The 27,881-nt window shown below is 35.6% G+C and overlaps 1 protein-coding gene and 1 pseudogene across 7 annotated transcripts in view; one reads left to right on the top strand and one right to left on the bottom strand.

Moving 5' to 3' along the window:
- Positions 1-3,570: 3,570 nt before the first annotated feature.
- The window catches only part of TMEM135 (transmembrane protein 135), a 251,435-nt gene continuing 227,124 nt past the window's right edge, over positions 3,571-27,881 (bottom strand). For 5 of the 6 annotated variants that reach the window (XM_082340493.1, XM_082340494.1, XM_082340497.1 and 2 more), the window contains 6 exons: positions 26,093-26,260; positions 21,100-21,163; positions 20,045-20,121; positions 15,851-15,949; positions 14,968-15,035; positions 3,571-12,807 (listed from right to left, as the gene is read on the bottom strand). In XM_082340493.1, coding sequence (XP_082196619.1) covers positions 12,675-12,807; positions 14,968-15,035; positions 15,851-15,949; positions 20,045-20,121; positions 21,100-21,163; positions 26,093-26,260 — 609 coding nt within the window. In that variant the 3' untranslated portion in view covers positions 3,571-12,674. The remainder of the gene's footprint in view (positions 12,808-14,967; positions 15,036-15,850; positions 15,950-20,044; positions 20,122-21,099; positions 21,164-26,092; positions 26,261-27,881) is intronic. The other variant, XM_082340495.1, reaches the window with a different exon arrangement.
- Positions 21,173-26,084, top strand: LOC309605126 (dihydrofolate reductase pseudogene; annotated as a pseudogene). Its single transcript has one exon. The product of its transcript is annotated as a dihydrofolate reductase pseudogene (transcript).

Raw genomic sequence — 27,881 nt, 5'->3', positions numbered from 1 at the left:
ACTCCAATTTATCAAATTTGTCTTTTATGGACTGTACCTTTGGTGTCTTGTCTAAGAAATAATTGCCTAACCTAAGGTCACAAAGATTTTCTACTTTTTCTTCTAGAAGTTTTATAGTTTTAGGTTTCATATTTAGGTCTATGATACATTTTGGCTTAAAATTTTATATAGTTGACCCTTGAACAACACTGGTTTGAACTGCACAGGTCCACTTATACATGGATTTTTTTCAGTAAATACATTCTATAGTACTACATGATCGGTGGCTGGTTGACTCTGTAAATGCAGAACCATGACTATGGAGGGCTGACTATAAAATTACACACAGATTTTCAACAGCATAGAGGGTCAGCACACCTAACCCCTGCATTGTTCAAGGATCAACTGTGTATGGTCTGACTTAATTTTTGTAATAAGGGTCAAAGATATTTTTGGGGTTTTATGGGGTTTTTTGTTTGTTTTTTGCATATGACTAATCAATTGTTCCAGCACATTTGTTGAAAAGATTATCCTTTCTCTACTGAATTCCCATGGCATCTTCGCCAAAAATCAGTTAACCAAATGTGTCTAGACTGATTTCTGAACTCTGTATTATGTTTGATTGATCTAATGGCCTATCTTCATAATAATACTAGAATATCTTGCTTATGGTAGCTTTATAATGTTTTAAAATTAGATAGTGTAAGCCCCCTAATTTTGTCCTGTTTCAAAGTAGTTTTGGCCATTTTGTATCTTTTGCATTTTAATATACATTTTAGAATTGGCTTGCAAAATTCTAATGCTTTTTTTTTTTGAGACTTCATTGGATTTTCTACACAGATAAGCATGCTATCTGCCATAAAAGACAGTATTACTTCATTGTTTTCCAATTTAGATGGTTTTCTTTCTTTTTCATATCTTGTTGCAATGGCTAGAAGCTCCTGTACAATGCTGAATAGAAGTGGTAAGAGCAGACATTCATGCCTTGTTAATATTAGAGGGGAAATGTTGAGTCATTCACAAGTATGATGCTAGCTGTGTTATAGATGTTCTTTATTAGAAAATTCCCTTCTACTCCTAGTTTGGAGAAATTCCCTCCTATTCCCAGTTTGCTGAGAGTAATGAAAAATGGATGGTTAGCTATTGTCAAATGCTTTTCCTGGTTCAATTGAGGTGATCATATTTTTTTTCTTTTTTAGTGAGTTAACATGATGCATTACATTGATTGATATTCCGTTGTTAAACCAACCTTGAATTCCTGGGATAAACCCCACTTGGTCATGATGTGTCATCCTTTTTTATGTATTATGTTCACTTTGCTAATATTTTCTTTAAAATTTTTTGTCTCTATGTTCAGGAGGCATGTTGGACTTTAGTTTTCTTTTCTCATAATTTCTTTGCCTGGTTTTGGTATCAGGAAAATACTGACCTCATTCAATTAGATGGGAAGTTTCCCCTCCTCTTTAACTTTCTGAAAGTGTGTACAGAATTGGTGTTATGTCTTCTTTAGATGTTTGGTGGATCTCACCAGTGAACCCAGCCGGTCCTAGAGTTTTGTTTGTGGGAAGGCTTTTAACTAAAAATTCCATTTCTTTAATAAATACAGTGCTATTCAGAATATCTAGTTCTTCTTCCATGAGCTTTGTTAATTTGTATCTTTTGAAGAATTTGTCCATTTCATCTAAATTGTCAAAGTTATTGGAATAAAGTTGTTTATAATAGTCAGTGATTACACTTTTCATTTCTGAAGTATCTACAGCGATATCTCTCTCTTATTCCTGATAGTCCTGTGTTGCTTTTTTTTTTTTTTCCATTCTGTTTGGCTAGATGTTTACCAATTTTATTGATCTTTCTCAAAGAACCAGCTTTTGGTTTTATTTTCTCGTTTTAAAATTTTTATTTCATTGATTTCTGACATTATCCTTATTACTTCCTCTTTCCTGCTTACTTTGGGTTTAATTTGCTTTTTTCTGGTTTCTTAAGGTGGAAGGTAAAATCATTGATTTGAGAATTTGCTTCTATTTTAATATAGGCAACTATTGTTATAAATTTTCCTCTAGGATTGATTGTCTAATCTGTATCTAATAAATTTTAATGTATTGTGTTTTCATTTTCATTCAGGCCAATATATTTCTAATTTATTATTACTTTTTTTAATTAGAAGCATGTTGTTTAGTTTCCAGATATTTGGGGATTTTCCAGATATCTGTTATTGATTTCTAATTTTCTTCTTCTTTTGCCAGAGAACATACTTCTGTATGGTTTGAACCCTTTATATATTATGACTTGCTTTACATCCCAGAATATGGTCTCCATTGGAAATGCTCTGAATGCACATGAAAACAATGTGTGTAGTGCTGTTGTTGGGTGGAGTGCTCTATCAAGGTCAATTAAGTCAAGATGGTTGATAGTGTTTTTCAAGTCTTCTAAATACTGATTTTCTGTCTACATGTTTTAACAATTATTGAAGGTGTTGAAATATCCAACTGTATTTGAGTTGGTTATTTCTCAGTGTAGTTCTATCAGCCTTTTCCTCACATATTTAGAAGTTGTTATGCATATATTTAGGATTGTAATTTCCTCTTGTTGAACTGACCTCTTTATCATTATAGACAACCATCTTAATCCTTAATCTTGGTAATATTCTCAAGCTGTCAAGCAAAATCTACTTTATTTACTACTACTATAGTACACCTGCTTTCTTTAACTTATTGTTATTATATCTTTCTCTATACTTTAAGCCTAGTGTCTTTATACCTTAAGTCGGTTTTGAGAAAATAGCATACAGTTGGGCCTTGCCTTCTTTTATTCAATGTGACAATCTCTGCCTTTTTATTGGGTGTTTGCACCATTTACAATCAATGTGATTATTGATATGGTTGAGCTTCCATCTATTATCTTGCTATTTGTCTTCTTCTTGTTCCCTTGTCCCTCCTTTTTCTTCCTCCTTTTGGATAAACTGAATACTTACTAATGATTCCATTGTGTTTTGTTGTTGCATTATTAGCTAGAACACTTTTGGGGGGTGAGGAGAATTACCTTAGGGCTTATATTATACATCTTTAACTTATCACAGTTTTCCTTCAAGTAATATTATACCACTTCATGTATAGCATGAGAATGTTACCATACTATACTTCCACTTTCCCTTTCCTAAACTTTGTGTAATTGTTGTATGTTTTATTTTGAAATGTGTTATAAACTCCACAATAAATGGGTACTATTACTGTCTTCAGCAATTATCTTTTAAATAGATTTAATAACAAAAAAAGAGAGCTTTAGTATTTAGCCACATTTTTACCATATTTTCACACAGTATTATATCTGTTTGAAAGACTTTTAAAAACATTTCTTGTAATACAGGTCTACTGGTGATGTATTTATTTGGCTTTTGGATGTTTGAAAAAGTCTTTTTATTTTGCCTTTGTTGTTTGAAAAGATATTTTCACTGCATATAGAATTCTAGGTTGACAGGTTTTATTCTATCTTGTTCCTTTTACTATATGAAAGATGTTGCTCCACTGTCTTCTGGCTCCCATGGTTTTCAATGAGAAGTTTCCTGTCATTTTTATCTGAGCTCCTTTGTATATGACATGTCCTTTTCCCCCATCTGGATGTGCTAAGATTTTTTTTTTTTAAACCACTGGCTTAAAGCAATTTGATTAAGATGTGCCTTGGTGTGATCCTTTTCATGTTTCTTGTCCTTGGAGTTCATTGAACTTCTTGGACCTGTGGGTTTGTAATTTTCATCAAATTTGAAGAACTGTTGGCCCGTCTCCAAATGACCTGAATATGAAAATACAAAAGAAAATATTTTTTTCTTTTCCCCTTCCACCCTCACACCCATCTCTTCTCCCTTGAGGACTCCAATTGTACGTACATCAGACTGCTTGAAGTTGATTCATAGCTCACTAAAGCTCTGTCCACTTTTTTTCCAGTCATATTTCACTCTAAATAATTTGAGATAGTTTCTCCTGCTATGTTTTCAAGTTTTCAAATCTTTTCTTTTGCTGTCTAATCTACTGTTAATCTCACCTAGTGTGGGGTTTTGTTTTTTTAATCTCAGACATTGCATATTTTTATCTCTTATATTTTCTGGTCCTTTTTATATCTTCTATAGCTCTAATTAACACGCTCAATCTTGCCTCTACTTCGGGACCACTACCTTCTTGATACATGGAGTACAGTTACAATGTCCTTTTGTACAAGTAATATTTCTATAATTTGTGTCATTTCTGGATCTCTTTTTTCTCCTTCACTTATGGGTTTTATAAGTTTTGGCTTTTTGCATGCCTGACAATTCTTTTTTATTGGATGCCAAACATTTTGAGTTTTACCTTGTTGCATATGCAAAATATTTGTATCCCTATATTCTTGTACTTTGTTCTAGGAGACAGTTACACAGAAACTGTTTTAGAAACCAGAAACTTTGGAGTTTTTAGTCCAGGATTAATTTTGCTCTCCCACTGAAGTAATACTTTTCTGACTTTCCTATCTAGTGCCTTTGAGAATTACAAAGTTTTCCACTCCGGCGAGCAAGAACACAAACTATTAACCGCTTTGTGTGAACTTCAGTGATTATTCCCTCCGCTCCTTTCAGGTGGTTCTTTCTCCAGCCTCAGTAGCTTCGTCCCACACAAACAGAAGTACTCAGCTTAAGTCTCAAGGGGACCCTCTCTATATCTTTATGCCTTGTTTCTGTGCAGCTCTCTCCTCTCTTGTACTCTACCCTATGAGCTTCAACCACTTTGGCCTCTTTGGACTCCCAGGTCTGTTTCCTCAGCTCAGGGAGACCTCTGGGCTCTGCTGTGGTGCTCTCTCCCTGAGCTGCAATCTGGAATCTCTCTCCAAGCATCAGCTAGTGCCATCACAGGACTCAATTCATTTGTTTTCCTTCTCTCAGGGATCACTGCCCTGCACTGCTTGATGTCCAGTGTCTGAAAACTGCTGTTTTATATACATTATCAGGTCTTTTAGTTTTTTTGAGTGAGATAATATTTCCAGTTTCTGTTCTGAAAGTAAATGTCAAAACCATTTTTGGAGGCAAGGTTTTTATTACAATGTTATATGATTACTTTTAACAGAGGGGAGTGAAGATACCACTTCTTGGGAGGTACTGTTATGTTCTGAGAAAAACAAAACAAAACTTAAACTTTCAACTCTGGAAGATCTGAGCTCAAATTCCAGTACTGCCACTTTGGGCAAATTACCAGTTCTTTCACTGGTAAAACAGAACTAATAATATCTATTATTAGGTTGTGAGGTTTGAATGAGATGTAAACAATCTGGTATATATCAGAGGCACCTCATACATTTTAGTTTCCTTATTTTCCCCCCAAAAAAATGAGTATCAGAGAAGCTATCTGTTAGGGCCCTGCCTGTACTGATAAGAGTGATTCCAAGTTTTCCCCTCTCAAATATCCTCTCTCTTATAGGGAAAAAATAATCATAATTAATATGCTATTGAAAAGCCAGGCACAAAGTGTAATTCTAGGAAACTGCCTGTGAATTTTTACCCTGTAAAATTAGTGGGAAGGAAGAGCCTTGAGTCCTGCCCTGTCTAACTCTCTGGTTTGGATTTGGCGTTTCTAAGTGCGGAACAATCCAGAATTCCAGCTCTGTCAGGAAAAAGCAGACAAATGAAACAGATGACAAATCATTTCTCTAAGACCTGAAGCCAAACTGGCTCCAATAGCTGCTGGAATGGTAATAGAAGACAATTTCCTGGAGTACTTACAAAATCATTTGTAAGGATAATATTTTCCAGACGTTTACGGGAGGACTGAGGGTAGCTTTTTAGTCTGCAGACTCCACAGAGTTAGCATATATTCAACAGGCAGTTGCTGGGACCGCCACCTCCCACTCTAACTCCTCCCCATAACCCCCATATAAAGGCCTGATTTAGGCACTGAGATGGGGATAAGCCGTGGGTTTTGCCCTTCAAATATATGCCAGAATATAAAGGAGCAACAGGTGAGTACACAGCTAATCGAAAATGGAATGTGCTTTATGTGCAGTGTTAGCAAACTGCTTCAGAAAGACAGGGATAAAAGATCAGCAGAACTTTCAAAGAGGAGGTGACTGAATATTTCAGAACACATGCAGAAGTGGAGTAGGGGAGGAAGAGAGAACATTCTAAATCAAGGGTGGGAGGTATACCCTGGGAAATGAATCTGAGGCCTGATCTATATAGGATTGGAATGTGTCAATTAGAAATGTTTTCAACTGAAAAGTAACAGAATCCTTGACTAGTACGGCCTTAAGAGATGGAGGTTTGTTTGCTCAAAATGCTCAGAGGTATGTGGTTACTGGCATTGATTTGGTGGCTCAAATGTCATCTGGGAGGCAGGTTCTTTCCATTTTTCAGCGGTGACATCTTTAACATGGTGGGTTTTCATCTTTTTACTTTTTACCTCATGTTTGCAAGACCGTTGCCACAGATCCAGATGCCATTAACTAGTGTTATGAACAAGAAAACAAAAGGAGTTGAAAAGAGCTTTCCTTTAATCAGGGAAGAAAAAAATTTCCTGAGAGTTTCCCAGATTTTCCACTACATCTTATTGGCCCAAACTGGGTCATAAGACCATCTTCAGAGGAAAGGTTGGAAAAATATCTGGACAAGAAAGAGTAACATGAAAGGCCTAGAAAAATCGTGATCCATCCCCTGGGGCTGGGCATATTGCCGCCTTAAACAACGTAAGTGTTCTCAGCAAGGAAGAAAGATTAAACAATCAGTAGATGAGCAATTAACAATAACTGCAATCCCATTTTTGAACTTTAATCCAAGTTCTAGTGAAACAAGAGTTCTAATGCAGGGGGAAAAAAAAAAAAAAAAAAGCCCAGATGATTCAAGTATACCTCTAGTCTTATAGATTTATTTATTCTGCCCTCTTAGGTCTTAGGAGAACCTTACTGCTTTTCCTGAGAATGACAGGCTTCCCCAAACTGCAGACTCAGATTTAGATGCAACTGAATTTCTTCCTGTGGTTTTGCAGATTCTACTATATTACAAATTAAATTTCAAAAGGAGGAAGTTAAAATTTTTATTCATATAAAACCTCTCTTAATACATTTAACACATTTCCAACTTAACTGCTGCCTTTCTCAAGCATCACAAGGCCATTCATTCATTCATGCCACAAACAAACACTGAATACTTTGATGAAGCAAAGTACCTCGCTAGTTAACAGCTAGTTGGACCACTGGCCTCCAGTCAGATTTATATTCATAATAACCCTGCAGAGCTGGTACCTACTTTATTAATTCTGAGAAAAAACTCTTTCCTCCCCCTTCACACACTGCCTCTTCACCACGCCAAGTCTGGTAGGGTACACCGGTCACACAGGTCACTGGGACACGACTCTAAACACTCCCACTTTGAATGAATCCCTCTGGCTCCCTTCTGAGGGGAGAGGAGAGAAGGAGAAGCTACCTCGTTTCCTTACAGACTCCACAACATTCCTTTAGGCTCTTACCAGTCTCACCTTCAACTTTCTTTCCCTGGAGAACTCAAACTGAGGAAATAAATGGCAAAGATGTGGTAGGAAAGCCCAGGCTTTCCTGGCAGTAAAGAAACAAATAGGAGGGAAGAGGTAAGACATGAAATGTGTGTTTACAGTCTTCCCACACACCCCTTGTGGCACCCCATCCTATAATGACCAACAACAGGATTACTTCATGCTTTAAACCTTTTTAGACCTTGGGCACCAATCCCTCTCCACAGCCACAGGGTCCTCTTGTGGGACCAAAATCACCCAAAAAAGAAAATTCATTTAAGGGGTTACTTGGTAACTAAAATAGTTTAGTAGGTACCGAGGAAACAGCCCTCAGAAACTGCCTGGTCCAAATTAAAGGACAGAGGAAAGTAACATGCCTGGGGGACTGCAGTCAATATAGGTCCACAGGTCCACCTGTAGAAGCCTGGAGGGATGCTGAGACCACTATGCCGTGTGCTAAGACCAGGGAACATCCTACTACCTGCAGTCTGGGGTTTTCTGACAGGGTCAGAATGCTTTGGCAGGGGTGGAGGCAGAGGAGGATGGGCGGTGGGAGTACCTCAAACTGAACACAAGACCGAACAGGCAAGCTGCAGTGGCTTGTGATCTGGAGAAGTACAAATTACGCCTCGCCTGAGACCTCTGCTGTGGACCAGATGGTGCGCGCGTGCGTGTGTGTGTTTGTGTGTGTGTGTGTGATTACTGGGATTTTCGGGTCTGCAGAGGCAAGGGTTCAAGCCCAATGTATTATTTCACTTAGGACACATTTGGATGAGGTAAAGGTGGAAAGAAAATAGAGAAAGCAACAGGAAATGAGTTCTTGCTCCGTCTGTGTAACCACAGCAAAAGTCAGGTGATGTTACGCGGTTGTTGAGATGAGACTGACTGTCCTGGATTTAAAGGTCCCATGTTACAGAGGTCCATCTCTTTCCACACCTCTGCAGTTATCCCCCATTCCTTCCTGCCTAACAAATGCAGAGCCATATCACAAGTCACCATCCACAGAAAGGGCCACTCCATTTTCACGATCCTTCCAGAGGCCCCACCTGACCAGCTGTCACCCTAGGGAGCGATGGCGCACCCACATTCAAGGAGCATAGTTGGAACGTAACACCAACCAGCAGAAGAAAGGCAAGAGGCACGGGGACGAGGAGTGCAGAGAGGTAACCTGAGGTCAGACATGAAGATTCCAAGGCTGGGAAAGAGGAGAAAGGTGGCAGCTGGGACAGAAGCATGAAAAGGGAGAGAGAGAGAGAGGCTACATCAGAGAGCAAGAAATCAGTTACCAGATATTAATTCTTTCCTCCAATTAAAAGTCACTTACTTTTCTCTCAATATAAAACAGCACATATTCTTATTCACCACAGCTGTAAGCTTCAGGCTATGCACTGTCCTGCTGCAGTCCTAGGACACGTGAGACCCAGAAATCACACATCAATGTCAGTCTCATTTCTTTGTAGTTACCCTTTGCCTAACTAACTATGGAGGTTTTACAAAGTCACCTGAGGCTACAGCTTGAAACAGAAAACACAGCCTTAACCCTGAAGTCCCCATATCCTGGCTAGAGGGAAGTCCACACAGCCCCCGGGCCCCGGGGCACAGCGCTGACCTCACGGCCACCTCAGTGCCCACACTCCTTTCCTTGCCAATTCCACAAGAAGGAATTGCAGAGCCAGCTAAAGCACCAGCGGGAAAGGGCTATGAAGAGGAGGCACAGGGTTACGGCGACTGTAAGAACAGTCTCCTGAACATCCACAATTAAGCTAGCCTCAGCCCAGCCCCACAGAAAACAGTTATTTCTTATTTTTTTTCTTAGGTCTTCTTCTTGGTCACTCATTTTCAGCTACCTAAATCGTCTATCATGTGAAAATGATTACTGAAGAGGTAAGCAGCAACAGGTCAAGGTATTAGGGGAGATAAAGTTTGTCAGATATGTTAGCAAAATCACAGTTCAGACATGAATACTTTTCTCTTTGTGGAGCAAAAAAGCATCCGTGCAAGAAGATTCTGTTGCTCTGACAAATTACTTTCTACTTATAAAAGTAAATCACAGGGGGAATTCAAGGACTCTAATGGCTTGGTGACTTCTGATTCAAAGGCAGCAAAAACACCAGGCCACTGCTCCCAGTGGGCACGCCCCTCTGGCCCTGCTGAGAGGCCACTTGACCCCCCCCACTGCGAGAAGGATGTGCCATAGCAAGTGGACGAAGCTCCCTGAAGGTAAACAAAACTGATTCTCCTTAACTAGACATTATCAGAGGACTTAGAAACTCAGGAATGTGATAACATATAAGCAGAAACAATTTTGTCAGCACTAACAAACAACTAAATCAATTGTTAGCCTAGACAAAATCTACAAGAAGATGAATACGCAAGCTCAACAAGAACACACTGTGTGACAAATGACCGATGTGGGTTTCGTCATGAAAGACATGTTTGTTCGAGAAGAAAGTAAATTCTAAGAGCAACGAGTAAAAAGATAAAATTCTAAATTAAATAACCACTGACTAAAGAAGAAATGAAAGCAAAAAATATACTAGACATCAACTGAGAGATGACAATGTTTACAGATCAAGAAAAGTTACAGAAGAAATCATAGAATTTATTTAAAAAAAAAAAAAAGACAACCGAATCAAAGGTTTTATTTCAGAAACGGGTAATAAAATGGACTAAACTATCTGATGAAAAATGGGTAAGAATCTAACAGAATTGAGACAATTTGTTATCATGCAACTTGTTTCTTCACTTGGTTGGTACTAACTGTAGGATTTTACTAATACAGGAAATAGTTAATTAATACAGGAAACAACCATAATCCTATTAAGCACCTCAATGCACTGTTTTTCAGTCTATATAAAGATGTAGGAAATACTAAGAGGGCATAATAAGTGTTTAATATAATCAGGTCTAGTGGAAGGAAACTTACCATAGACAGGATTTCTTCGGAGTATAAACAGACTAAACAACATGTTTTGGAATGGACACATCTATTTGACTTTATTTATGATGCCAAGTTGCCAATCCATACCTGGTTAGTTAGAGGTAGAAACACATTCATTTTGATTGAATTCAGGAATACACACACAGTTTCTTTGTGTTTGCTCGATACTTTGCAGTCTGTCCCGATGAAATCAAATTGTCCTTTTCTATTCACCACTGCAAACTAGTTAACTGTTCATTCCAGCTATACATTCATTGTATGACTCTGCTTCATGATGGTTATTTCATTTCATACTTTCTATAAAATAAAAGATGACTATAGCTTGTGTTAAAAAAAAATAAATCATAGGAATGCACCTTTTGACCAGTAAAATTTCACTAAACAATCTCATCATACCTCAGTAGAATTTGTCTTTCAATTTCATAGTCTTTTAATCTGAATGAAAATAATAACTTATGGATTAAAAAGTTTTCTGTTTAACTGACAGGAAAAATATTATAAACATAATTTCTGAATAGAGAAAATGAGATGCAAGTAGCAATGCTGTCTTCACTGCTATAATACTTCATTTTTAAAAGTAAACAAAGTACTAATCACCATTTTGATTCCAGTGAATAAAAACTTAAAACTGAATTTATTAATCATTTTGGAAGTCTGAAGCCAAAAGGATCCTTTAACAGTATTGCCTAACAGACAAGTCAATCCTAAAAAGCTAATCACACTGCAAAAGTTTGGCCTAATTAAACTGGCTCTCGCTGATACTCTTTTTTTCTGTTTGGTTTCAATCTGCCATAACAACCAAGGTTAGAATTACCTGTAAACAGAAGTATACAAGGCTTGATGAAATTGAATACGGAGGATTAAGCATTTAAAAAGTCTGGGTTATAATTCTTATTGCTACACAAGTTCTACTGCATAATTAATTTACAGCAGCCTAAAACTTTTCAGCAACAAAATTATATTAAAAAAATATACCATTATCCCTATATGTTACATTAATTGTAATGTAACATATCACAACCACTTAAGCCTTGCATTAACTTAGAAAAGAATAACTTGTCCCTGAAAAACTCTAAAGAGTGATCATATTTCAATCAAAGCTGTCCTGAACTAACTCATAATCAGCAGTGACTACATTTGTCACTTCTTTGCTCTAACATGAGTAAAAGTGACGATAATGATTTTTTGAAAAGAGGCTAGAGAACCTGCATCCAATTATGAAGTGGACTTTTAAACCGCCACTGGATTTTTAGAATGTTTTTAGTTGTCAAACATCCGTATAGGTGAAACAGCTGAGGGAACAAACTGCCAAACTTGCCCAAACTACTTTTGTTCCATAGAATTTGATCCCTTCTAAATCGACAACAGCATACAAACTTAGCTATGAAGAATTCAGCCCTTATAAATGAAAACAAACATAATAAACCTACAGGAGGTTTAAATGTAACTTCATTTGTTTTTGAATATTCAAGTGTAATGATTCTGTAAAAGATTAAAACATACGTTTCAACTTTATCAGATATGTCAATTTCCATTTGCTCCTAACCTGCCACTAATACATAGGTTCACTGGGCTGCCAAAGAACCCATCTGATCATGGAGAGAGATGAAGGTATCAGTGGAAAAAGAGCACGGATACCACGGCATTTATCCAAACAGTATGAGACCCGTCTTTGCATCCCTGAAGTAAGAATGGCCACTTTCTCCAATTAATTTGCTCTATACTAAATAAAGCAGCATTGTCTGTGAAGAGTTACTCCATACCCATAACATTTCACTACTATAGTTACCAATTCAGAAGTTAAAAAAAAAAAAAAAATACAGACCAAATCCATGTACCCGTGATCCTTTGTATCCTAAAATGTAGAAATATTCTTAGTTTTAACCAAGAATTATATTGGAATGAAGTAAAACATCTTTTAAAGTAATTTTAAGTATACTCTTATTTGTTACTATATTTCTACATAGATTATTTAATATTGCTGTGGACATAATTTAATTGATAATAATATATCATAATGTCAACCATTACAGTGATCCAGAATGAGATTCTGGCTATAGAGGGAGCTTAATTATTAAGCAACACTTTCCTAAAAAGCTTCTGTATTTCTGATTGGTAAGAAAAACAAAAAAAAGAGCGTCTCTTATTGAAATAACACTGACGTTCAAGCTCGGGCCCCCTTCTTTGTGTTCAACATAATTAACTCTCTAGGACAAAATAATGAAACATTAAGTCACATTAATAAGTTACAGTCATCTTCAAGAAAACTCGATGGGCAACTCTGGTGTTACAATTGTGTATCTTGGATCCAACTTAGGGATGAAGTCCTGAAAGTGTTTAGATGCACCAGTACCAAAAACGTCAAGGACTTTTCGGTTCATGACGGCAAATCTGTATAACAGAGGACACAGGGAACAAGTACTTAATGAAGTTTATAAAAGAAGATGATTCACTCCATTTGACTTATCTTACATGGAATGGGAAGACAGAAAAGGCTGACATGGCAAAAGACTCAATGGCAGATTCAAAAGTCACTTTGATACTCTTCCTCAAGATTCACTGTCTCATATTTTCTTTAAAAAGATGATAATCCCCAAAACTGAAACCCCAGAGATTACCATCATTATTTCAAACCCTTCTAGAATCTTTTCCACTAGATTGTGTCAAATAGAAAAATAGGTTCATTGTGATTTTTCTGATGAATAAAATCACAAGAAGCTAAATGTAAAATGAATGCGCTAACATTTACTGACAAGCGAAGGTATTAAACGTAATTCCTCTCATAATTGAAATTTTAATGTCTCACAGTCAACAGAAAATACATCCAAATGTGACTGAAGGGCAAACAGCATATAGGGTTTCAAATTTCTAACAGACACAACATAGTAAAAACACACCCTCATTTTATCCATCACCTAACCTAAGAGATATAAAAATTTTTAAAGACATGTATTTTAGCTAATGTGCAGGATGGACCTTCTGTGTCTCTGTGCCTGATCATAAGCATTTCTTTTCTGGGGACGATACCAAGGTGAAATTAGTTTTGAGTCATTGGCCAGTATCATTATTCCAAGAGCCAATAAATGTGATTTTTAGATCCTTCCCAAAGTATGTTCCCTTCCGAAATAATCAACTGGTTAAATTCATTGATGTGCAAAAAAACCTAAATGACAAAGAAATAAATGATTAAATAATAATAATATAGAGGATACACAGTGTCATGGCTAAGAGGAAGAATTCTGCAGTCAGACTGCCTGGCTCATATCCTAGCTCCATTCTTTCCTAGCTCTGTGATTCTGGCAGGTGTTTAACCTCTGTGTGCATCTCAGTTTCCTCACATTGTAAAAGCAAGATATTAACAGTACCTATCTCACACAGCTACTTTAAGGATTAAACACATATGTATGTATATGTATGTTGTATGTGTGTACGTGTGTATCTTAAAACCATTTCTGGGACATAGTAAGCACTATACAGCTGTTCGCTATTACTAATATTAATGGCAGCTACTATTTACTGAATGCCTACTAGGTGCTAAAGGCTGCCACAAACACCTCGATTTTCCCACAAAGTATGTATTATTGTTTCACTGAAGAGAGAAAGAAACTTGAGGATCATGATGGTAAAGAATTTTCCCAACCGGTGACACAGCTAAGGGTATCAGAACTGCAGTCAAACCTAGGTCTGTTCAATTCCCAAGCTCATGGTCTTTCTATCAGGTCAACCTGCCTCCCAAAGAATTAGATTATAATTAGGAAATGCTAACGACAACAACAATAATAAAGAATATGACAGTAAAGGCAAAGAAAAATGTGCTTACAAAATCAGGCAAAAGAATATGATTATTTTTCCAAAGTGGAAATCAGTCGATTGTTCAGGCATGATTTCTAATGAATCTGTTTAATGTTTTTAATCAAAAAGAAGAGATCAAAGATTTTAAAAGTGAGACTTAAGAATATTATATAGTAACTTATCAGCAGTTTGCAAGTCAACATATTAATTTAGAACACTTAAAACATCTAAAATAGGGCTTCCCTGGTGGCGCAGTGGTTGAGAATCTGCCTGCCAATGCAGGGGACACGGGTTCGAGCCCTGGTCTGGGAAGATCCCACATGCCAAGGAGCAACTGGGCCCGTGAGCCACAATTACTGAGCCTGTGCGTCTGGAGCCTGTGCTCCGCAACAGGAGAGGCCACGATAGTGAGAGGCCCGCGCACCACGATGAAGAGTGGCCCCCGCTCGCCGCAACTGGAGAAAGTCCTAGCACAGAAACGAAGACTCAACACAGCCAAAAATAAATAAATAAATAAAGAAGGAAGAAACTATTAAAAAAAAAATCTAAAATAATATAGGGAAAAAAATAGTCAAAATAATGTTCACTAAAAGAATGCCCCATGTTATTCTTATTAAATTTTAGGTCATATTTGATTTATAGCTAGATACCTACTTTACCACTGAAAGAATATTCCCTCAAGTAAACGAAAAGATTCAAAATCTTTTTTATGGAAATTGCTTTTTTTCTATGACCAGTTAAAACATCTCAGTCACTTACCTGCCCTTGGTGAGCCTTAAAAGGAACTTCCAGTAAGATGGTCGCAAGGTCTGAACTTCCATGACAGCCTAAGATTAGAATATTCAATTTGAGACTTCTTTTAGTAAACAGCAAATATTATCAGCAGTCTTAGGCAACAGAACATATTTATCTCTCTTTTTATTGCTCACTGTATTTAAAAAACCACAGTGATGACAGTAGTAACAAAAACATGTTATTAATGTTTAAGTTGATAACTCTCAAGAATCTTTGTAAATATGCCTTCAAATAGGAATACTGCTCATGGAATAATAATTGAGTTAATAGTCATTATTATTGGGAAGCATTTACTAGATACCCATTAGATAGCTGGCACTTCGCTAGTTATAGTAAGTTTACCAACTTGGCAGCATTACTGTGAGAAATTGCAAATAAAAGCTGTCCCCAAAACTTTGCAAAAGCCCTAAGACCATTAACATCAATAACGGTGATTGCAGAACTTAAAGAGATTGAACGATGCTTCTATTAAACTAGATTCTACCCCTATCCTCACTGCCTGAGTAATACTGGGGAAAAGCAATTATTCATATTTATGCCCATGGTATCTTTTTTTGAAGTAAAATTAAGTTAGGGCATTCTAGCCAAGGTACTAGAGTGATAATTCTCCTACAAAAATTGCACTCTATTTAAACCTAAAAATTGTTGTGTTCATAAAACATGACCTAGCCCACTAAGTTAACATGTTTAATGATTTGAAACTTGCAACCTATCTTGCTAATAAAACAAAAAAAGCATAAAATGTAAAAACTGGAAATGTTCCCAGGCCTTTATTTTTCCCCCATTGGTTTAATATACACTAGAAACAGAAATAATTCTACTTCTCATTTCAAAAAGTTATACTTACTGCCTGGAAGCAAATTGCCGTAGAGATGGAATAGATGATAGTGTCTGCATGGGGAAAATAGGGAACCTTTCCTGCTTCAATGCCTTTGAAATACATTGTCTGCAAAACAAGCACATAGCGCAAGATTTATAAAGAAAACAACTTTAAATAGCATTACCAATAAAGTGGAATGATACGTTCCCTATCTACAACTATTTTTTCTACCTTTCAAAATCCTAACAATCCTTTCAGAGCTCAAATCATAGGTACATCTTCCCTGACATGTTAAGTGTCAGCCCTTCCCTTTCCCTCATTCACTCACCCCAAACCCCAGATGCCAGTAATAATACTTTTCTGTGAAATTCAACAGCACTTTATTTCTACCTCTTTCATGCTATTTATTCTTCACTGCTATTTGTACAATGCCCAAGTCCTCCCTTCTCTGTTAGATCTATTCATTCATTCATTAAACATGTACTGGTGTAAACCCGATTAGTGCATAAGAAATAACCAACATACTTTAATAAGGCTACAAGAGATCTATATTGATTAGATGTGTAGATCATCACATGTGTATGTATGTGTACCTATGTTTATCTCAAATATATATATATATATATATATATATATATATATATACACACACACACATAAATATATATATGTGTATATATATATATATAGGCTCCCCAGAGGAGGGAGCAACTATTCTGTCTAGGACAAAGGACCAAGGAGAATTTCAGAAATGACTACATTGAGTAGTGGGCATCTCAAACCATCTGCAGTGAAGAACCACTTTTTTAAAAAAAAATTTCCAACTATCATGGCCTGATGCTTTTATAATACAATAAAAATGAATTACTAGAATTGAACCAAATTTTCACTATTACATTCAAAAAACAAACTACTCCATCAAGTTGCTATAAGGTTTCCAAATGCTTCCTCTCAATTTCTATCCTTTCCTTGTCATGAACTGGTATGGTCATGAACAGTTCATAGACCAGCACTAGTCTGCTGACCCCACTTTTAATACTGCTGCTTTCTAAGAGGCCTAACATCAACAACTAGATAAGAGAGGAAAAGCAGGGGTAACAAACAGGGTGAAAATACATGACATGTATGGGGAATTTCCAGCAAATTTATATGGATGGAACAAAGGATAATTCATGGAAATGGGTTTTCTGGAACGTAGGAATGCTAAAGTGAAACAAGTAAGAAAAGTGGAAAGATGACCAAGACAGAATGGTGTTTCAATAGGTTGGAGGGAGCTTTAAGAAGACATGAGTGGACCATGAAATAAAGAACATAAAATAATTTTTTCCAAGAAAAAAGTTGTTTATACAGCTGATTTTTAATTAATATTATGTATTAATATAGCATTTTAATCTAAAATTAACTTCAATCTGTAAGATATGTACAAAGAGATTTATAATCTACTTCAGTAACAAGATAAACATGGGCCATTATTTTGAAAGTAATATGATAATATATTACAAGGTACAGATATACTGTAGTGTATTCCTGTTAACAAAAATGAAATTCAGATGTGGTAGAATGGCATCATAGAAACGTTATGTGAAACAGGTATCTCTTGATATATGGGATCATTGTGTTCCTAATTATTTCCTACAATAAAACTTATCTGTTGACCTAGAGTCTAAGTTAATGAAGAGTTGGGACTGTATCCTATACTTCTATATGCTTACCAGCACGACCACAGTAATGGGAACATAATCGATACTCAATAAATATGTCTTGGAAATAATTTTTTCCAAGAAAAAAGTTGCCTATACAGGTGATGTTTACTTAATATGCATTATATAATAATACAGCATTTTAATATAAAATTAACTTCAATCATAGGAAAATGATTGCCTATTATACCATAGTCGTTAATTCCACAAAGGACATGGTAAGCTTACACTTCTAATTTCCTGCATTTAAAAAAAAGTTCTCATCAGCACACTTATCAGATACGATCTGTTGATACAAGAAACAGAGCGATACCACTGCTTGGCTTTAAAACCTCTAGCCATTTAGAGAAACATTTTACAAACTAGATCTCAATGTTGGATGGCCCCTATGTCAAAGAACATATTTTTGCCAGCTAGGGCAAAAAAAATATATTCTCTCACTCCCCTTTTCCTCTCTATTAGCAAGTCCTGCCAACTCTATCTCCTAAACATACACCAAATCTGGGTACTTTTCTCTGTCTCTACTGCTACCATCCTGACACAAGCCACCATTTCCTGCCTGAGACGAACGGTTCTCTCCCAGATTCCGGTCTTGCCTCTAATCCATTCTCTATATAATAGCCAGAATATTCTTCTTAAAATGTGAATTAAATCACGTCATTTCCATGCTTAAAGCTCTCCAATGGCTTCCAAAGGCACTGAGAAAAAATAAATGCCTCCTCCCCTGCCTCTTTCTCCTCTCTCTTTCTCTCTCTCATTTGGATAAAACAAATTTGTATAATTTTCTTAATGTCATTAGGGACACAGATTTTTCAGTGAGATAAAACTTTTTAAAAATCAAACAAGTTAAATAAAATCTATAACCTGAACTTTGAATTGAAAACATCAATGTGCTCCTAATTATTTTCTCTTTCTCTGAAAAGAAAGGGAAAAAAAATAGGATGCTCTAACTCTTTACTGGAAAGGCCAAGAAACAATGACTAGCCTAGGAGCAAAAAACCTTTAGCACCCAAACTAAAGTTTTCTAAATACCATTTCTCACCAAAAGAAACTAGGTGCCACTGGAGACGGCTGATTCTATGTCTGGAGCAGGAAACCACCCAGGTGAGCCTGGAATATCTTGTTTTATCACAAAGCAAGAAAACTATCAAAGATACCGGCATTACGTCAAAAAAGAAACAGGAGTCAACTTGAAGAGGCTCTCATGGCCAAAGATGGGGCAATTTGAGCATAATGACTGCAATAGGCTGAAACAAATCAAATACGTTAAACTCCATGTCTTCATAAAGACACCTGACAACAAAGACTTACAGGTCAACTTTGCAGGGTGCTAGGGACTAACTCATGCCAAACATTAGCAAATAAAGGGAAGTAATCAAGCACTTTATTATGACTTTGTGAACAGACGATCTCACAGTAACCAAACAGCTGAAAGGGAAAGTTCTTTTTGAAGAATTCCCGCTAATAAGTGCAGAAGAAACAATAATATTAGATTATGATGATTTTGCAACCCTCAGTGAAATAATAAACCCTGGTCATTAATGGCTGCTAAAACAATAGGGGAAAAGATGGGGAACCTTATGTTGGCTCTATCAACACGGAGCCCACCGATCCATCTTAGCATCACAAAAAGAGAGACAACCTGACATTTTTGTGTTTCCTAATGTGATGTAATGGGAATTCACACACACAGTAAATGTGAAGTTTTTCTGCCACTACCATCCCCCTAAAAGAAACTGAACCTGAACTTGCTTAAGGCTCTGGATCTAATTTACAGTTTACAGACAATACATGAGTTAAAGCAACATGTTATAACACCACCAGTGAGGATGCAATCAGCAAAATCCACAATGTGGGAAATTCCAAAGAACTAATAACCTAGAACGTCAACAAATAAATGGCAAGGAAAAAAAGAAAGGGGGAAGAAAAGAAGAAAGGGTGAGGGATAACTATTATAAACTAAAAAGAGACTTTGGATCTCAACTAAAACAAAGGGATTGCAAAAGACATTTGTGAGGTAACACTGAAAATGTAAGCTCTAATTGGATAACGATAATATTAAAGAATTACCAGGTTTTTAAAATTTATGACATGTATTTTGATTATACCCTGATGGCACTGGTGATTTGTTTGTCTTTAAGGAGTCCTTATTCTTTAGTTTTATTTTTTAAGGACTCTTTCTCCTCAGTTGTTTATGGATGAAGTGATTTGATCTCTGGGATTTGTTTTAAAATAATTTGGTACTTGGGGGTTTGGAGCAGTATAGGTGAAAGGAGATTGGCCAAATGCTGTTAACTGTTGAAGCTGTATGATGGGTACATGAGGGTTATCACATTATTCCTTCTATGCTTGTGTATATTTGAAAATAACACAAAGAAAAAAGAAGAAATAGGAGAACTGACTTTGTAAGTACTTTTATAGGATTAGAATTTGCTTTTGAAACTGGGATATATATTTACTACTAAAGCAGCTAAAAAGCTCTGTATCCTTTGGTTGTATGTGCTTAAAAATGTTTGCTTACCTCTACCAATTTGGAAGCTAAATACATGGAAATTGTTGTGCTTTTATAAAACATCATTGATACTCCCGCCAAAAATCCTGAAACAACAAATAAGGCAAAACTGATCAGAACTCAAAGTATTTCTTTGCTATTAAGTCACTCGGAAATGTTGATTCATTTAAATAGGAAAGAACTGATTTGTAGCACTGCCTTTTGTTACAACAAAATCAAGGACAGTAATATAAGTGATGACATTAAAATGGGGTGAATTCTTATTTATTATCACATATTTTTAAACTTAAAAATTGACCTTTAGAGTTAGGAACCACAGTTCTGATACACATATCACAAGAAACTACATTCTAAATTTAACTTTTAAAAACAGCAGTGGTCTTGCCAAATACAATGATTTTTTAAAATAATTTTTTAAAGGTTACTGGTATCATTTCTGATTTTAAGTGGAAATAGTCATTCATCTATTCTCCTAACAGCTCAAATTATGTTTAGTGCTGTCATCACACTTCCCTCCATTGCTTTCATTCTATAAATGGAAAACCAAGGTGGTAGGAGGCCTGGAATACTAATAGTAGGGATATTACTAATAAATATCTGAAAAGTTGTCTATTTAACTTAATACATATACTGAACTCACAGAAAATGTTTAGTTTTTATTTTTATAAAATTACTTGAGTTCCTAAAAAAATTATTATTAAAAAATACATCACTTGCCAGTGGTAAAATCAGAATATTTTAAGAAATCTAATTGCACTTCCATTAGTCACTTATATAATATTTTAAGTCTTTATGTTCTTTTGTGACACATTCCCTAGAATTTCTGGCCCGTAGCAGGACAGATACCCAAGTCATTATATTGCCAACCCAAAACATCAGATGGCAAGAGAGCCTTGATACGTTAAACTTCACAAATATAAAATGTTTGTACTAGTGCCTTAATGGGGATTCTATTACAGAGAAAGGAAGATACAAAGAAATCAGATGAATTTGAAAACCATGTCTGCTTCATTCCTACTACTGATTGATGCAATAGTAATATATGTATTTTATCATTGCTTTACCAGCTATAATGGCATGCAGTTCATCATCCAGATTTCTGACCCAGCGCAGGAAGCAACTAGTACCCTGTATCAAGAAGAAAATACAATGACTTCAGTTGTTTCAGTTCTAGGAAAAAAATGCATGTAACATCTGTAATGGGTGAGTCATTAGCTGACCTTGGAGGCAAATTGGTGATCTTATTTAAATCAAACTGAATGTATGATTGGTAAAATTATGAACAGTAACCTGTTATAACGTTACTGTTTGGATAGACCCTATTAAGAAATTATACATAAAATTTTCATTGTAATGATTTTTCAAAATGAATTCAAAAATTCTACTTTTGTTTAGATGTAGAATGCTGGGAAAAGTATCACTCCCATTCTAACAAGGAGAAAAAGCTGGATAAGCTACAACTCTGTCAAGTCAGAATCCTATACTTAGAGAAAACATTTTTCAATATCAAGGTGAAATAAAGACTCTCTCAGAAATTTCGCACCAAGCTGGCGGGTAATCCCCATGTCGGTGTGACGTGCTAGCTCGGAAGTGTTTTCTGCTGCTGTCATGGTTCCTCCGCTAAACTGCATCATTGCTGTGTCCCAGAACACAGAACATTGGCAAGATCAGATCGGGGACGAACCATTGTCAAGAACAGGGACCTGCCCTGGCCCCCGCTCAGGAATGAATACAGGTATTTCCAAAGAATGACCACAACTTCTTCAGCAGAAGGTAAACAGAATTTGGTGATTATGGGTAGGAAGACCTGGTTCTCCATTCCAGAGAAGAATCGATCTTTAAAGGACAGAATTAATATAGTTCTCAGTAGAGAACTCAAGGAACCTCCACAGGGAGCTCATTTTCTTGCCAAAAGTCTGGATGATGCCTTAAAACTTATTGAGCAACCAGAATTAACATATAAAGTGGACATGGTTTGGATAGTGGGACACAGTTCCGTTTACAAGGAAGCCATGAACAGGCCAGGCCATCTTCGACTATTTGTGACAAGGATCATGCAGGAATTTGAAAGTGACGCATTTTTTCCAGAAACTGATTTGGAAAAATATAAACTTCTCCCAGAATATCCAGGTGTTCCTTCTGATGTCTAGGAGGAGAAAGGCATTAAGTACAGATTTGAAGAATATGAAAAGAACAGTTAATATGAAAGTGTTTTCTGATCTATTTCAAGCCTCCTCCTCCCCCCCCAAAAAAAATTATGTATTTTTTGTTGTAAAGACTTTTGTTGACTTTAGATCTATGGATAATTATTCCTAAGCAAAGTACCTTTATTCCCCATTAATCTTAACTAGACTGTATCAGATACCATTTGTGAAACATTTCTTGCTGTAACTGCCTGAATGCCCATCAAGGGTCAAGAATAGGTTACCAGCACCTGCCTAGGGTAGAATATCTACCAAGACAGCCCAAAGTGGGAGAGTCTCCTGATAGCATAAGTTGAAACCAGAGCCTATAGAGCTAGGAGATAGGCAGATGGGTCCAAAGGTCAGAAATGGATTATAAATAGAAGAGCTAGCACTCAGTTATTAAAATTAGATCAAAAGAGGGACTGTGAATTACTCTATATCACACTTGTGAAAAATATTCTGTTCACTCAGACCGGGAGTCAATAAGTTGAGAACTCCAGGATATTCCACATGGATAGTAAAGAGGCAGGTATGACACTGCCTTTTCGGTGGTTAAAGGAGAAGGTCTGAGACCTTAAAAGACTTTGTTTCTGATCTTCAATGAGATTCCATGGGATGTTACAATGATAAAACAAGAACTGGCTGCTCTTTACAAAAAAGAATAATCTAATATCAAGCATAATGGCTAAAATTAAAAATTCAAGGAGGTAATAAATTCAGAATGAATATTGCTAGAAACCAAAATTACTAAGTTAGAAACTAAACTTCAAAGAATTAAAAAATGAAAATTAAAACATGTTTTACCCATCATGTTAGCAAAGCTTTAGATTAAGTATCCAAAAAAAAAAAAAAGAGCATTTTCTGCCTTATAAATTGGGACAACCTTTTTAGAGTGTAAGTTAGCAATATCAATTAATATTCAAAATATTCTGGGTTTGGACCCAGAACTTCCACTTCCAGAAATTAATCCTGAACAAAGAAATGGACCCAAGAGTATTTGTTGCAACATTTTTTTTCAAACTTGGAAAGAGCCCAAATGTTGATAAATAAGAACTAACCAATATGTCTATAAAATGTAACATCTGCAGCAGTTAAAAAGGACAAAGTACTGACAGAAAAACACCAAAAACTGCTAAGCAAAAGAAGCAAATTGTGTATAATACTCAAAATGTTTAATAAATGTTAATGTGTGGGGGGAAAAAAAAAAAAAGATTCTCTCAGACAGATAGAAGCTGAGAAAATGCACCACCTGCAGACCTGCATTACCAGAAATGTTAAAGGTCGTTCTGCAGGCAGAAGGAACAAGACACCAGCTAAAAATTTAGGTATAAAAAAAGAGATGAAGAGCTCTGGAAATGGTAAAATGAAGGTAAATTTAGAAGGCATGTTTTTCTTATCTTTAATTGTTATAAAAATGAATCAACTGTCTAAAGCAGTGGTCAGAAAACTATGGCCCACTAGGCAAATCTAGCCTGCCACCTGTTTTTACATGGCTCATAAGCTAGAATATTTTTACACCTCTCAATGGATAAAAATAAAAAATAATAATATTTTGTGACATGTGAAAATTATATGAAATTCTAATACAGTGTGCTAAATTTTTATTGGAATACAGCCATGCTCATTCATTTATATATTGTCTATGGCTGCTTTCACACTATAATATCAGAGCTGAATAGTTATGAGTGAGACCATATGTTCCACAAAGCTTAAAATATCTACTCTTTGGCCCTTTACAGAAAAAGTTTTCTGACTCCTGGTCCAAAACAAAAATAGCAACAGCATATTGTGGGGTTTATAACATATGAAAAGATAAATGAATTGCACAAAGGATGGGAAGGAGGAATTACAAGTATGATGTGGTAAGATTCTTACACTATACTGAAGTGGTATAATATTATTTGAAAATATTGACCAATAAATTAAAAATGTTTATTATAAATGTTAAGACAATCACTAAATTTTAAAAAGACATATAAATAAGTCAATAGTGATGATAGAATATAAAAAATCCAAAAAAATTAATATAAATTTAAAATACATAAAAAATACCCCCAAAATCCAGGAGACAAAAAAAAAGAGGAACAAAGAAAAAAATGGAACAAATATAAAACAACTAATAAGAAAGTAGATACAAACAGATATAAACTCAACTATATTAAATGTAAAGAGTCTAAATATACCAATTAAAAGACAGTGATTACCAAACTGGATACAAAAGTAAGAACCAACTATATGTGGTCTAAAAGAAACCAGCCTTTAAACTGAGGTCACGGAAAGATTAAAGAAGGAAACTATACCATCAAATATAATCAAAAGAAAACTGGAGTAGCTATATTAATAGCAGACATAGTAGACTTCAGAACAAGGAATATTACCAGGATAAAGAGGAACATTACAAAATGGAAAAAGGGTCAGTTCACCAAGAAGACACAGAAGAAATAAGGTTTGTTTGCCTGACCTTCTCTTAATTACATTCTTAGGAAGATGCAAAAAATTGATAAATTTTTCAGAAATCACATATGGCTTTGGAACATGCTGTATGAATATTTTTTATAATAGATTTTCTGACCCAGTTGTATTTTCCTTAGTTTAATTACCATTAGTTTATATTACCTAAGCAAATAAGTAGCAAAAATGTAAACAAACAAAAAAGCCTATGCTCTCAGATATGCTGGATGGTGGAGAATAACCAACCTGGGCTAAAAATGTTGGAGATAATCCACATATAAATATTTAAGAGTTTATCTTAAGAGTAAATACAAACTCTATGACACAAGAAATGAAAAAGAATGTGAATATAAACATATTATCACCAATATTCTGTCCTATTAACTCTTGTATATATTCAAAGATATAAGTAATGCTTCCTAGTCAAACCATATTGAAAATGTTTTCAATGTTAGTAATATTTCATAACAAGTGATTAATTAACTATAGTTTATAGTTTGCCACTTTTTCCTTTCCATTTCAAAATACTTTCTCCACATCTACCTTTTATAGGTAAACTTTATCATAAAATGAAACACAACCACCTTATCCAAAATAATTCCAGAATTCAGTTTTTCCCAGTATTTCCTTTTAACAACTGTGTGTGTGCACACGCACACACGCATGCACATGCATACAGGTCAACCTTAGTTAACACATTTTAACCTTTAAATTTTGAATATAAATTTTAGATGTTTAATAAAATATGTCAGTAATATGATTTACATATTACTGATTCCCGTTAAACAAAAGGCCATTACTTCAAACTGCAGAGTGCTGTGTCACAGATGATCCCTATATATGTGTTTAGGTGGGTGCTTATTATATATGTGTGGGTACATTTATAGGAACATGCAGAAAGAGGTGGAAGAATGTTAACTTTGTTTATTTGAGAGAGTATAGTAGAAAGAGTGAGTGAGTGGGAGATGGAAAATAAGTCATTGCTTATATCAGTTACAACAGAAAATCCTTACTGTTTCTATCAAAGGTTGATATCAGCTAGGAGGGTCTGAAAATGTTTAAATTAATAATCAGGTAGTAAAGTTATTCAGAAAAATAGATACATCACTTTTGATGTCAGAAATATCAGGAAGTTCATATTTTCTCAGTGACTACATTGTTGAAAAAAAGAAAATGAGTTTTTGAAAATCTTTAATATTATGTATAAATGCAAATATATCTACACTTTCAAGCTTTAAGAGAAGAAGTATCTCCAGCCTCTATTCCCAACATAATGTGCATATTTGGTGATGAGATATTTACAAATACTATAGAAAGAAGCATTAAAAAAAAAATGACAGATGAGTTAAGGCCGTATCTCATTTTAACAATAGCCATGTTATTTATTTCCCACTTTTCTTTCCTCTTCTGAAAGCCTTACCTTGTATATACTAACAAAAGAGCCCAGAAAAGCTCCGAGCTGGAAGTTTTCTTTATTGTAGAAGAGAGAAAGTAGCCGGGATGGCTGTGTAAACAGATGCCTAAATGCAGAGGGAATCCGGAGGCAGCACTGGATCAAGTATCCCACGCTAAACATTCTGATAAAACCCTAGAGAAAATTGGGAGGAAATTCTGATTTACAACCAAATTTTGAAGAACAATAGATATAAATTTTATTGTTGCAGAATCAAAACGGAACTAAAAATATTAAGACAAGTTTATATCACAGCCATTTTCAAAATTAAGTCCTAAACCTCAATTTTAAAACAATTGCCTTAAAAATAAGCGTGAAATCTTGCAGCAAACATACTTTCTATGATTTACAAAGGCTTAAAAAGTCTCCCAAGCACTGGCCAAGTCTATCTATGCACCAAACTTCTACTTCTTGACATTTTGTTGACATAACTGGGATTTATAATCCCTAAACCACAAACAGTTTTAGAAACAAAAGCACTGCAACTCCAAAAAAAATAGTTAACAAAACCAAATGCTTTTGGAAATTTTAACAGAAAATGCCTCTTAATCATTAGTTTGAGCTGAGATTCTTTTGACAGAAAATAATTGTATTATCTGTTTAGACCTTTGGTGTCAACTATTTAAACGATCAAGTTTAAAGAATTTTCCAGGAAAAGAAATAATTCTATCTAGGTTTTTACTTCTGTGCTCAATGTGTCAAGCTGAAACATCTCTAGGGAATGGCAGCTTTAAGGTAAACTAAACAAAACCTGAGAAAGCAAATTTGCTACAAATCCACATTTGCTGTCAACATTTCTCCATATTACCTGCAACTATCTACAGTGTAAAAGGGAGGAAGGATGACTAATGTTGGTCGATTTCATTTCACTCTTTAGGAAAATGAAGTTTGATGTCACTTAAGGGTAACAGACTGAACAATTCCAGTCATCTCGAAACAAAATGTTATCAAAAAGAATAGTATTTTATACATGATTCAACCAATACACTGTAATACTGATCTCCCATCCTCCTCCTCTTTCACTCCCACTGGAATGGAAAAACGTCTACATTCTTAGCAGCGTTTGCTGCTAAGTTTCAAACGTCAGGTTTGTACCTCCTGGATAGCAGCCTTCTTTTTTTTTAAAAAAAAAATTGAGTTACTATGAAGAAACATTCATTAATTTACCTGAAACTACCTAATACCTGGTTAAAACATGAAAATTAAATTGTCCAAACAATTAGCATGAATTATCATGCATTTGCTTAACTGAAACTGCCTAGTGTTTGTTTAATGCATGAAGTGGTCACACCTGTATCTTGTCACTGATAATATCATAATATTAACCTAAGGGTTCAAAGATCACACTCATGTTCAATCATTTCACACTATTTTCAAGAGATCTATTCATCCTTCCATCCATTCACCCTTTCACGTATTCAGGAAAGATTCAGTGAATGCCTCTCATGTGCCGAACATCACACTAGATGCTGGGGATAGAGTAGTAAAGAGGACACAAAGCCCCTGCCTTCATGGAGCTTCCATGCTCATTAGAGGAAGAGAAAATCAGTAAACAAATAAACATAAAGTAATTACAGATTACAGTAAGTGTTGAGAAGGAAGTAATCAGGGCACTGGGAAAGAAATTAACAGGGTACCCTATATTAGACTGAGTGGTAAGGGAAGGCTACTGAGGATGTGACGTTTAAATAGACACAAAAGAGAAGGAGCTGGCATGAGAAAAACATTTCGGGTAGCTTGGACAAAAAGCACAAAG

This window comes from Balaenoptera borealis, assembly GCF_965194805.1.
Source record: "Balaenoptera borealis genome assembly, chromosome: 11".
Classification (NCBI taxonomy): domain Eukaryota; kingdom Metazoa; phylum Chordata; class Mammalia; order Artiodactyla; family Balaenopteridae; genus Balaenoptera; species Balaenoptera borealis.
This window is presented reverse-complemented; position numbering and strand designations above follow the sequence as displayed.